This window comes from Polyodon spathula, chromosome 39, assembly GCF_017654505.1.
Source record: "Polyodon spathula isolate WHYD16114869_AA chromosome 39, ASM1765450v1, whole genome shotgun sequence".
Lineage (NCBI taxonomy): Eukaryota > Metazoa > Chordata > Actinopteri > Acipenseriformes > Polyodontidae > Polyodon > Polyodon spathula.
In genome coordinates this window covers 1,665,959-1,679,701 of record NC_054572.1, presented here as the reverse complement: position 1 = coordinate 1,679,701, position 13,743 = coordinate 1,665,959, and the positions used below count along the sequence as shown (strand labels likewise).

General features: G+C 36.5%; 1 protein-coding gene across 2 annotated transcripts; it reads right to left on the bottom strand.

Annotated features, from left to right (window-relative positions):
• Positions 1-379: 379 nt before the first annotated feature.
• Positions 380-10,977, bottom strand: LOC121304765 (membrane cofactor protein-like). 2 transcript variants are annotated; one of them, XM_041236150.1, is made up of 11 exons: positions 10,590-10,977; positions 8,818-9,009; positions 8,167-8,266; positions 7,768-7,841; positions 7,042-7,221; positions 6,381-6,566; positions 5,723-5,785; positions 4,967-4,987; positions 4,099-4,183; positions 1,444-1,533; positions 380-617 (listed from the first exon to the last, which is right to left on the bottom strand). In XM_041236150.1, exons 1-10 carry the CDS (start codon positions 10,678-10,680, stop codon positions 1,464-1,466), a joined length of 1,062 nt encoding a protein of 353 aa, XP_041092084.1. In that variant the 5' UTR covers positions 10,681-10,977; the 3' UTR covers positions 380-617; positions 1,444-1,463. The 2 variants fall into 2 exon arrangements, with proteins under 2 accessions (XP_041092084.1, XP_041092085.1); XM_041236151.1 differs by lacking the exon at positions 1,444-1,533 and having other exon boundaries at positions 381-617.
• Between the last annotated feature and the right edge of the window lie 2,766 nt (positions 10,978-13,743).

Genomic DNA, 13,743 nt, shown 5'->3' with positions numbered 1-13,743 from the left:
TATATATATAATATGTTACAATTTAAAAACATATATTCGACGTCTGCATAAAATTTTCAAGTAATGTTTTATAGAATTCTTAACGTGTTAGCACAATAATATATATATATATATATATATATATATATATATATATATATATATATATATAATTTTTGTTTAAAATACAACGGTTATGAATGGTGCTGGATATTGTGAGACCTGTACACTCCTTCACACGAGGAATTTGCAAACGTTACTAGATGCAATGATGGATTACTACCTGATGGGTGTCTGATATATTATATATATATATATATATATATATATATATATATATATATATATATATATATATATATATATATATATATATATATATATATATATATATATATAAACAAACATCTTCAGATGGTATCACATGCAAGATCTAATAAACTATTTATTTCAAACTTACTACTACAGCACTACTTACTGTGCTGCTGAAAGTTAGTTGTGCACACAATTTACTTTTCAGTGAAATAAAATTAAAATCACATCATAGTGTCTGTACTGATGCACACCACAGAATCCTATTCAGCTGAACAGCATTAATTTAATAAGCAGCAGCACTGCGAGAAGGAGAAGAGGATTTCCTGCAAAACACAACGAACACAAACGGACATTAACACACTTTCAATGTACAATACAGTTACATACGCCAGTGGAAAATGTACCCAAGCTGCAATTCAAATATACCTTGAATGGATGTTGCATGCTCAGTTTCTCTGAAATTAGACTTGGTAACTTGGTACATTTCCAGTTGGGGTCCTCAATATTTCTATTTTGTTTTATGTTATTCAGTACATGTATAAATAAAATTGTATTAATTTTACAAGACCAAAAGACATTTAAGAAGAAGAGTGTGTGGTTGGCAAGATGAAACACACTCTGCAGCAAAACTGAGAAGTTCACTAATTTAGGAGCAACTCTTAACCCGAGACAAACGAACTGCTGTACATGAGCAATTAAAATAAACACAGTAGGGTGTGGCTCCTATAGTGATGCAACATTCATTTGTCTCTCCTTTGAATCTGCATACATTAAAATGTATTTACCTGCATGGTTGTAATATTGGACCCTCATCGTAAGTTTAGCAGATTTCTCTACAGAGCCATGACTAGACTTACCTGCTGCAGAACAGTTAATGAAAGAAACCCCGACTTGTATTTACAAATTAGACACGTCTGGGACAGTAGTTCGTTTGAACTATGTGTTTCAGCTACTTCAAATACATGTGTACCAACTATCATTGCTTTGAACGTTTCCACAGCAAATACAGAATTAGTCAACTAACCTAAACAAAAATATCACCAACTAAACCATATTGTTTTAAAAAGCATGGAAAAAGAGTACAGAGAGTCTTCAGGCAAAAAATAAATAAATAAAATAAGCACACGGACACACATAATTAATAGATACCTTTTTAAACTCAATCTCAATCATTCCTGTGTTCCGCAGACATCTTTAACAGCCAAACTAACTTCATGTATTTCTGTAGTATGGTATGAGCTAGATGTTGAAAATAAATATTCACAAGCCAGGAATAAAAAAAAAAACAAGAGATGATTGATTAACAAGCACAAGATGAAATATAAATATATATTAAAAAAACACCAACACCTCTGTTTCTTCTGTCACAAGATCGATGACAAACAAGGGCGCTGGAACTAGGGGTGCTGGGGGTTCAGCAGCACCCCCTGGCTTTGCATGGCTTCCATCATATACAGGGGTTACAGATTTGTTCAATGGCTTTCAGCACCCCCACTTTAAAAATGGTTCCAGTGCCACTGATGATAAACATCATGTTTAACAAAAAAAAAAAAAAAAAACGCTTCAAATGTTTTTAATTGCTTTAAATTGGAATGTGTAATCCAAGTGATTCTGGGTTATATTGCTCCAATACAGAGTTCTCTTTTCTCAAAATCTGCTTTACCTAGCTTTGAGTTTATCTAGAGAATCTCAGGCATTGAACTGCCTTTCTCATCCCATTCAAATAATGACCCCATGTGACCTTTCAACTGTCCACAAACATAAAAGTCAGAATGATTGCCAATCCCATAAAACAGTAAGAGGCTGTGCTGTACGAGGGCACTTCGGTACTGTTTGGACGAAAGCCTTCTCGTCTGCATTGAGGTGGAAGAGCAGGTTTATCACAGATTTGAGACGGAATAGAAACAAGCTATTTGTGTTTATGAGCTATAGTTTCACCTTTCCCAAACACCATTCACAAAGCATAGTTTTATTTAACACTGAACTGAATCAAGTGTCCTCTAGGAGCATATCCAAATTCTACTTTTTTAAAAAAAAAAAATTACTTTTTTTAAGTCTTGTTTTCTCCTTCAGTGTAAAACTGAACTGCTTTGTTCTGGCTGGCTGGGAATTCCAAGAAAATTGATCAAAAAAAAAAAAAAACAACTGACTGGGAACCTCTAAAGCCACTAGAAGCCAGACCCCAAATTTCCAAAATTTCAAAGAATCAAAAGATATTGCTCTGCCCATGGATTTCTCCCCCTACCCCCTCCCTCCCAGATAGCTGACAAGAAAAACTGCATGTAACAATTATACAAAACACATACTTTGAATTACTCTGGGACAGCCATTTAAAAAAATTATAGCCTTAAGACTTTCAGTAGTGGCTAGGTTTACATTAAAGATGTTCCCTGGTGTTTTAATCTGCATCCATACTCTGCATTCCTACAATGGATTTATCTGTGTAAAACCTGTTGCTGCATTAAGCAGATATAATAATAATAATAATAATAATAATAATAATAATAATAATAACAACTTTTTTCTCCATTATATATTGTTTGTTTAATTTCAAAAGTAGGTCAAAATATATTACCAATTATTTATCTTGGCTTTCAGATGCTGTATACCCAGAAACTTCTTTTAACCCAAACAGTAACAATATATACATTGAATGTTGATTTAACAAGTTAACATTTAGCTAGACATTGAAAAAAAAGCAAGCATTAAGTTTGCAGTGTACAGCAGTTAGAAAATGAAGCCACAGCTCACCACACACCCTACATATCCATGTGGTTCTTTAGAGATATAAAAATTAAAAAAAAAAAAAAACATTTGTGACATACACCAGACCGATACTTGGGCAAATGAATGTCCTTAGTCAGTTTCATTACAATTGGATAAACCGTTGTCTTATGAGAAAACTATAGCACTCTTGAGCCTGAAAAGCACAGCTTAACTCTTACCATGCCAGAGGCCACCCTAGGACACTCACTGGATGTCGACTTTAGACAAATTCCTTTGAGAACTCTTATATGTGCTGCAATCCCAAAATATTTAAAAAAGAAAGGAAATTTGGACTTTTATATCAGGTAGTTTAGTGCAGCCAGCCAGAGAAACCTACATTCTGCGGCATCAAAAATGTCAGTCCACCCAAAGTTAGAAGACAAGAGGGCATAGAGGGTCCTCTCTACAAACTTCTACCATCAAAACGTGATTCTCAAAATAAATGAATGAACTGGACGGGCCCCAAGCTACTCTGACAGCATGTTGATAAGAACTGCCTGGCAGGGGAAATAAAGGAATTTGGCATCTGGCATAAAAAAGTACAAGCTAAGATAGGAAACTTATCCAAGGCTAGAAAACACATTGGGGGCCATTTCTGCGGCTGCAGATATAAACACCCATGTAAATCTGCAAAATACACTCAGGATGTGGAAATGTTATATTTTATGTTAATAAAGCAGGATTAATATATACTTTAAAATGATGGCAGTGCTTGTATCTGATGCTGGTTAGATGATCAAAACAAACCCCAAACTGTTTGAGAAAGCCATAGAAGCCCAATTACCTTAATCTGCAAGGACACAGGAAATTGATAGACAAGACAAAACTACGTCTCCTCTTATGCCTCCAAAAAGTGGAAAGAAACTAGAAATAATCAAGGCTGAACTATTCATTCATTTTGTCTTGCCTAAAAAAGGAAAATAAAGAAGTCTTCTAGGCAGAGTACAGTAAGAGAGTTCAAGGGCTTATGCATGCAAGCTCAAAAGGCCAGCAGAAGCAAGTTTACAGACAACATTATAAAACAGTGTCTGATCTCACCCTTTCGTATTTCTGAAACACAGGCAATAGACCAGAAGAGCAACAACCACCAATATGACAGGAACAAGTACTCCAAGGATGATTCCTTCGAGAGAGCAAAAACAAAAAACAAGATTATCAAGTCATACAAAATAATCAGCGACAGGATTGAACAATGCTCACAATCTTAAATTCAATATGATAAAAGATGAATTATGGCAAAACTTTTCCACAACAAATGTTTTGTTGCTCATCCATGGTTTCACACTGTGCTGAACTGAGTCAATCCTACAGGACTATGAAAGTCAAAACACATACAATCGCTCTGTGCCTGGCCGAGTCTTTAAAAGCAAAAGGCTAGTGAATTAACACCACCTCGATGAATACTTGGGGGGTGAAGTTCACTTTCACATTTGAAATCATTCAATACAACTTAAAAGGATAGTAATTTCCAGTTTCAATCCAGTTAAAGGCATAAACAGAAGAAGAGGGGAGTTGAGTTGTCAGGAGCAATGTCTGTCAGATGAAAGTAAGGACCGACTCAGCACAGGGGTGCCCCGTGTCCTGACATGGACGTTCTGAGGCACGGAGAGGTTTCAGGGCTCAAACCTCCAGGAAGGAAGGATGGGACACCTATCCTAGCCCCATGAACTTTGTCAAGGAGTTATTTGAATTTACGAACAGCAACACTGTGCTTTATATTTATATTATAAATGTATTACTTTAGAATTGTACTAAAATTAAAAGGTACCCTTTTTAACTTTTTTCAATTCAGTATTCTGAAGTCATTTTTATAATTGGTCTCCTCATGTCCAGTGGTTTCCCAGATTCAGAGAACTTGATTTACCAGATTAACTTTTGCCCCCCCCCCATCTACACCCCAACTTACCACATGTTTTACCACATCCTCCTGAAAAAAAACAAACAAAACAGAACACCATGAGTTCAAATGCTAACTATGTGAACTGTGTGAAGAGAAAACAGCATGTGTGGAACAAACACGATTGTAATATTGCTTTTAGCATCTAGATTTAACTAGTCAGGTTAAACAGTAAGCAGCGGGGTTTCGAAAAATAGTGCACTACGTCCCCATGTGTTGCTGCAACGGGTTAAATAATGTATCTGAAATTTCTCTTTTCATTCAAAAAGTGCCCTGGCTTTTGTTTTCTGAACGACATCCATACTATCGCTACTGCTGTGTTACCTGTTTGGCAGTGTGGGTAATAATCCTTACATCATCATCAATAATAATAATAATAATAATAATAATAATAATAATAATAATAATAATGTCCCTGGGATGAGATGTTAAACCGAGGCAAGTGATTCGGCATCCACAGTTATTGATGGCGGATAGTTTACCCCCTAGTCTCTGTAAGTCGCTTTGGATAAAAGCGTCTGCTAAATGGCTAACTAATAATAATAATAATAATAATAATAATAATAATAATAATAATAATAATAATACAACTCACAAAAGTCCTGCACCCAAGCCTGCATGAGGTTTCAGGTCACCCTCAAGTACTGTACATACATTACCATTTATCCCTGGCTGCATGCACAATTCCTATTTGTAAATGTACAGCCTGCGATGATAAGCATGACAGCAGATTTAGCGAGGGGGTGTTAATATTAAACACATTACCAGGAGAGGATTCTGGAGGCACTTCTGTGGTTGTGGTGGTCCTGGTTGTTGTGGTGGTTGGAGCTAAAGTAAAAGAAATAAAACAATTCGATTGATGATGGACTGCTGTTTAAATAGCATTCAAATGGAATACATTAAAATACTGAACGTCGCACTGAATGTGCTTCTGAACAGTGTCCCTCAAACCAAGACCCAAGCACTTCACATGAGCACGTGTTTGAAAACAAACAGTGGAACTGCTTATGGGTTGAATGTTGTGCCTTTGAAACAAGGATTGGGCTTTAGCTCATCTCTTTGGTGCAGTCTCATTCAGATCATAATCACCTTACCTGTAATAAAGATTTAAAACTTATCAAAAAGGGAAAATCACCCATTTTAAGCAACGTCAAAACTAGCATTACAGATCTACAGGAAGGTGTTGTTAAAACTATATGGCAAGCACCACGTGTACAGTACTCACTGATTTAATTCAGGTTTATACAAGGCTAACACTGACTTAAATAATGTAACATAGATGTTATCAATAAATACCTAATTCCTATATTACCTTTAATAGGAAAAAGCAGACAATAAGAGCTCTCTTGAAAGTCTGCTGGTCAGCATGATGTTTACTGTATTTCAAGTTAGTGTTTTATCTCAATGTGTGTGTGGTGCTCACCTTTTAAACAAGTCGGAAGTTCAGGTTCCCAAGTTTCATTTACTCCACAGTTAACAGTGGCAGTGCCTTTAAGAATATACCCAAGATTACAAGCAAAGGTAATGGAATCCTTATATTTATAAACTGGTCCAAATCCAGCTGTCTTAACAGCATTTAACACTTGAACAGAAGGGCAGCCTTTGTGATCTGTAACAATAAACAAGTAATGGTCAAACAGATTACAATTAAATAGCTGTAGCACAGTAAGTAACAGAATGGGAGACTATCGGTCACACTGAAATCAGAAAGTCCCATGATTATGAACAGTGTATTAGGTTGGAGGTAAAGGTGGCTGTGTTTAGTTTGGCTGGCCTGACAGCAGGGTTAATTACAATATTATTTTTTGTTTGTAAACATTTCTGCAAAACCAGGGATGGATTGTGTGCTGGTGTGTTAAAACTTACAAATACATCTGCGAGAGGTACAGTGGCATCATCGTTTCAACTGAGGGTTTGTTTTTGTTTGTTTTATTAAACAGTTCATGATATTTTAGTGGGGAGTGATGTGTTACGTTTGTGTCAGGTGGCAGACGGTGGTCCAGCAGAGATCAATCTACCCCTTCTAGAATGTCACATCCCTCAAATCACACAGTTACATAATCAACAAACAAAGCAATACATACCTTTACATGTTGGAGGATCACTACTGTAGTTTCCATATTTGGTGCAAACAAGCTCACTATTACCCACCAGAACCCCTTTACTACATGTGTAGGTAATGGATGTGCCAAACGTGACAGTTTCCTGAGGTGGGTTTGTGATTTCACCATTTACAACCGAAGGAGGGTCTGGACACTTTATACCTAAGAGAAGAAATCCTTATTCCAAATATCAGCCCAATCAAAATCTGTGCTAAAACAATGGTTCATATCAAAGGCACCTTTAATACATTGCTTCACATAATCAATAAATAAGCAGAGAGATGGATAGATAATGCATGGTATTTGCACACTTGCATTTGGTTAGGATAAGTCTAAAAGGAGCATCCCATGTCTGCAAGGTGTGCGAATATTTTACTTTGTACCTTACAATCAAACATTGTGCAAATAATACATCTGAACTCTTTCAACATTGCTAACCTGTATGCAGGTCTGGGAAAGATAATTTCACTCAAACTGCAGACTAAATCTATGCACAGCTTTATTTACAGTATATGGCACGGACACTATTCATATCCTAATATTCATGTACAAAGCATAAAGTTAATTTCAATACAGAAACCCTGACATTAAAAAAAGAAAACTTTTAAAAAAGCGCATATCAGCTTGCACTGTACAGCATCGTATACGATATTCTATAGATAACATTATGTATATAAAATATAAAATAAAACACACAAGCCTACTTACTTTCACATATAGGAATGGCACCGTCCCAGCCAGTAGCGCGACAGTATCTGACACCACTGCCTGCCAACTGGAATCTAAACAAAGAAGAAACTCATAATGCTTTGTTTTTTTTTTTTTTTTTTTTTTTTTTTTTCATTAATTTTGCCAGCTTTCCATTGTTGCTTTCAGAAATGTAGCTAAATACAGCCCACTGTAATTATGATCACAATTGGATAAATTGCAAATCTTAAAACTTTAATTTGCATATGAATATCTGCACAATATCACCGATGACAGGGGCATGCTTCCCCAGGACTCGAACAGTAATATTATTACAGTAATTATACATCTCATTACTGGATTATATGCACATACTACCCCAACCTTAACAATCCTGAGCATCAACCACAATATACTCACCCTTCATCACAAACTGCCAAAGCCTTGTCTCCAAAAAGAACACCCTCATCAGTATTAAAGTGTCCATTAAGTATCTCTCCTGGACTTCCACATGATCGGCCTGAAAGAAAGAATACAATAAAAATCTGAAATGGGTATTTTACACGACAGCGTGACGGTGCACTTTCAATTGGAAGTTTCCATCCCTGATAAAACAATAACATTATCTAAAAGCTTCTGAAAAACAATAGTTTAATTTAATGTGTATTTTTTTTATTAGTATTTAGCAACACCTGCACCTTAGTACTGTATCTCCATACTTAAACACTTAGACTAAACCAAATTCCTGATTTATTTTATTTAAAAAATGTCCACTTGTATTAAATATCAATGAGACAAACAGCATTAAGAGAACAAACCCCTCTTGCAGACAGCACACACGCTTAGTAAAAATAACCTTTAGTGGGTGAATAAAAAGGTCAAACAGCTAGTCAGTTAATAGCTACTTTTTCAAAGGCAATTAAAACAGAATTTAATGTTTTTTTTTTTTTTTTTTTTTTTTTTTTTTTAAATGTGCCCATCCCCACCAGCACAAACCTACAAATTAGTGCTGAAGTAGTCTAGCAATACAATAACAGACACCATTAAAACAAATACCAAAATCATACTTACGTTCACACACCAAGGTCAGAGGTGACCACTGTGAACCGGTACAAGTGATTTTTGGAGATCCACTTTTCGGTACATACCCACTCTGACATGTATAAGCGACTTGAAACCCCTCTACAAAGTCAGCTGGCCCTTGAGTTTGATGTTCTTCTTTCAGTATGGTATTGGGATAACTTGGAGGGTACTCACATTGTCCTAAAAAGAGCAAGCAATCCAGTTTAGTAATTTCACCACTACAACTTGTCTTTATTTTTCTTTGAAGTTGCTGTGATAAACAATGCAAGGGATCTTAGTTGTTATCTGCCTTGCACTTCCGGTGTCATTCACCTTGAGGGTACGTACTGTATGTGTAAAAACACAAGCATGATAAACGCATGTATGAAGAATGAACAGGCACCTCCTTTAGCCTATATCCTGCAGATACAGATTTCACTGGCACACACACTGCCACTGTGCAGCCACAGAACTGTAGAAATCCATTAGATGGCGCCAAATATCATAACAGGGTTTCCCCTGAATGCAGAGCAATGCACAAACCCGGTTCAATGAAAATGAAAGCTGTACATTCTCACACTAGCAGTGGAATAGGGTGGCACAGCCTGGGATTGGGGTAGAACTGGAGATCTGGTGCGTATCAAGAAGTTAGAAGTCAGAGAGTCACAAGAGTCAGAAGAGATGGCATTAATGATCCTCCTGCCAGACAGCAGCGTACAGTCCTGTCAATGATAGCTGCATACCCTCCATACCGTCTGTGATCATTATATGAACTGTACATGGGTAGAGCACACATACAACTGATAAAAAGCTTAAATTTGTCATTTTACTGACCCATTGTTCATATGGGGGTAGCCGTCCTGTGTACAGTAAACTGTATCGTGGTACAGTGCTTGGAGGCCGCTGCATATTGTTTTATAAAATGAAATTCTGCTTCCATTTATAAAAATGGGGCCTTCAAAAAAGGGTATACTGCAGTTACCCATGCAACGTTTAAAAAAGACGTTTTATATAACTGAACATCGAAACAAAACACGGCATTCTAGCGGTCTCTCAATCTTAACGCAATGTTACATATTTGTAAATAACAGTAATCTGCCCCGTCTTTAAGAACAATGTAGACCTATACCGTTTCAACAAGGAACGTTTTTATTCCAGCACCCTTTGAAGAAAAAAATAAACCAATCTGCCTTAAATGAATTACAAAAAAAAAAAACCTAGTCGCTGTTAATAGACACAGCGTGTTACAACACGGTGTTTACAAATATGCTGCTCGTGTATTAAAAAGCGAAGGTTTGTATTCTGTAAAACAGCTGTTTGATTCGTATTTGGTACATTTCTAGTTCGAGGAATTAAAGATGAATCCACCCAATGATTAAAGAACAGTACCGAGTAAATACAGTATAATTGTAAATCTCGAAAAACTACTCACTTCTAAATATTTTGTAGTCATCTTTGTATTACTTTAGTATAAATACATGTTAATTTGGATTCATATGTTGTTTTTTCTGACTTTATGTGAACGAAAAGACACACATTTGGCCATTTTCCCATTGGAAATGGTGATATTTTGAAATATCACTGTCCTGGTCACAAAAGCAAAGTTTGTGGGGAATAATAGCCATTTTCTATACTTTTGAGGCATAAGCAATTAGGAAATAACACTTACTACCCAGGAACAAAAAATGTGTTGCATAATGTTACCCAAACGGTCCCCAATAATGCCTGTGGTAACGCCCTCTGCGCCAGGTGTTACTGACACACGCACAGGTATGACTTACCAGACACACTGCCAATAAACAAGGCCAGCCCCAGCCACAGTGAAATCATAAACACGTTATCCTCAGAATTATTATTATTACGTCCTGGCATTTTTCTTAAGGCGCCACCGCCCTGCCAGTCTCTTCAAATCGTTCAAGAAGAAAACTGCGTCACCAAGTTCTCCACCGGTACTCCTTGATTTAGTGAACAAAATGCCTTTTGTCCTTTTTTTTTTAAGACGGTGTGTTGTAAACTAAATGATTTATTATAAAGAACATAAACTCGTTGGTGTTTTAACGGGTTTCTCCCTTAACACAGCGCTTTCTAAAGTACAAACTCGGCTTCAGAGCGATAGGAGCAAAGCACAAGCTTCCTCTGTTCCTCATCCTTCCGCATTGCCACCGCCCACTCGCGCAACAGCAGCGGGGTGACGCAAGCACGTAGACGCAGAGGAGGCGTTTAGGGCGCCGCGCTGGAAGGACAGCAGACAGACTCCTGCCTAGAGAAGCCCATCAGCAGGCTTTCTGAGGGCTGCATTCAAAACGCAGTGTGACATTTACAAAGCAAAAACGTGCAAATAAAGAAACACCTGAGAAGGCTTACAACATACGGTACATATTTATAAAACTCAAAGGTTTCTTATGCCCAATACAGCGCTGTGAACAGTGTTTATATTTTTTTTTGCACACTTAGGATAGTTCATCCACTTCACAGGGTAGCCTGTCAGACCCGTGGAGCCACGCTGATTTTCCATGGGTTGATCTGAGCTCATGAAATATTCAGATACAAACAAGCCCAGTAAAAAGCTATTTTGATGCGAATCATATGCAAAGTTAGAAAGATGTCGTGCACCGCACACAACATCGTAGGAACCTGTTAAACTATGCAAGATGATATTTCAATTTACACATTTTATTAGTACCAATCAGTGAGTATTTGAATTGAATTAGAAAACTTATCTGAGCACTTTAGCATTGAGCACTTCCTAACAATTAGTTAAATATTTAACTAAATCTTAAATCTATTGAATATTTAGCTAAATGTTAAATCTTGTATTTAAGGTAACACACGCTGATCTAATACTATAATATATAGATATATATATATATATATATAATATATAATATATCAATAGTTTAAATATTTATATATTTCGATAAATATATAAGTGTTCATTTTATATATTCACAACATTTATAAAAAATAGATGATTTAAGTTAAATCTGTTAAAAAAAATGTTAAAATATTAACTTTTTTTTTTTTTTTTTTTTACTCATGGCACCTCATAGTCTGACTGCAGTGTGTTTGCATAATAAAACATAACGCGATTAGGTACCAGGAAACTGCAACGATGACACGATTATTCATTCAATTCGCATGTTCCTGTTACTTTGTTTAAAGGTATAATTTAAAACTATAGTCAATGTTATCACTAAAGTTACGCTATGAAAATAAACTCAGTATCCAACAACATTTTGGGAGTTGGGTCGGTTTGTCTCCCGTTGAAAGGGCGGGTGAGTTGTGCTCCAGCTTTAAATTATTGCCTACTTTAATTATTTCTAGTCAAGTCTATTAAAGATCACTCAACCAGAAACTGCGGGGTGCTTAGTGGGAAAGGAAACGTAACTCCGCCAAGCCCTTTTCAATTCATCCGTGATTAAACTGGAAATGCATGCATTGCTGAAGAATTTTGGCAATACCTTCTGTAAATAGCACAGTTCCGTAAGTGTAAAAAGGTTCCATTGTGCCTGGCTTTTGCAATAACACAAACATGACGTTAGTAAAATCAACCCTTTATGATTAACTGTTTCCTATATTTTGAGCCACGTTCGTATCTATTTTCATTTCTTTGTTTCTGACAACAGGCAAGATGGCACGTAATATCTTTAGCTGGCACCGATGCTGCGCCTCTTCAACCAACCCACTGTTCGATTGACACACACACACACAGGTCACATTTCCTAATGTAATGTATTGTAACACTAACCAAAATAACAATGACAAAATCGAGGCCCCTGCATCTGTTTCCAGGTCTGTTCAGACAGTGAGTGGGCAAGCTGGACATTTCATGGGCAGTGAGCAAAGAAACAACGGTTGCCTTTTTGATATTCGGCTCTTAGAAAAGTTTCTTATAGTAAAAGCATGACAAAGTGTAGTAATGCAGCGTGAAAGCATAGTAAAGCATTATAAAGCATATGAATAAATTTACCCAGGTAAACGTTTTTTAAGGGCAGTGTTCACATAGTGTATCTGTAATGACATCGGCTGGCTAGGACGTCACTTCCGAAAAGAGGACTGAAGCACGACTGCAGACCCCCAGAAGTATTCGTAGCGATATGATTAATAGCATTAGGACTAACAATATTGTGCAATTAAGAGGAATAATCAGCAGCATGGATATGTTACAGACCTTATAATAAATACTTGTTCTGTTTGGGTTACTCTGGGTAGATTTTCTTTATTGTGGGAAATTACTCTATGAGGAACCCAAGATACAACAGTATCTGTTATCCTTACATGCCAAAAAAAAAAGTCAGGTAGAAGGTATGATGCTTGGCACAGATGCAAATCAGGTCTATATTCCTGGTGAGATTAGATTATCAAGAATACAGTTTACTGGTGACTAACAGTGATCTGAGATGGGTTTGGTTTTATTTTGTTACTTGCTTAGAAAAGCAACCCTATTGCAAAACAATAGGAATTTATAATGTAGGCAATCTATATTCTGTGCCTGATCACAGTTCCTGTACAGTATTGAGACTTGGCTAATTGTGGTTAGTGGAACCACAAACCACAGTAATCTACAGTAATGTTTACCATTGTAGTTTAACCTTCTGGGCATTATTCATTATCAGTCCAACACCTTTGTGTAAGATACAAGGTATTTCCTGGATTTATAGATTTGCGGTATTCATTCAGTCATAAACAGATGTTATTAACAAGGAATCATTTTCAGATATCTGATGAACGACTGCCGTAAGAAATCTGTCTGAACAAGCCACCTCATTAGAATGATTAACTGAAAATGGCTCAAAGAGTATCTATACATTAACTGAGCATTGCCAAGATGTCGTGAGTTTCATCTGATTTAATTGCTTTTGCGTACAGAGGTTTTTAAGGTCTGGATTTTTGTAAGCTGGGCTAGGGTATTATTGATTAACACCAGGGCGGGAA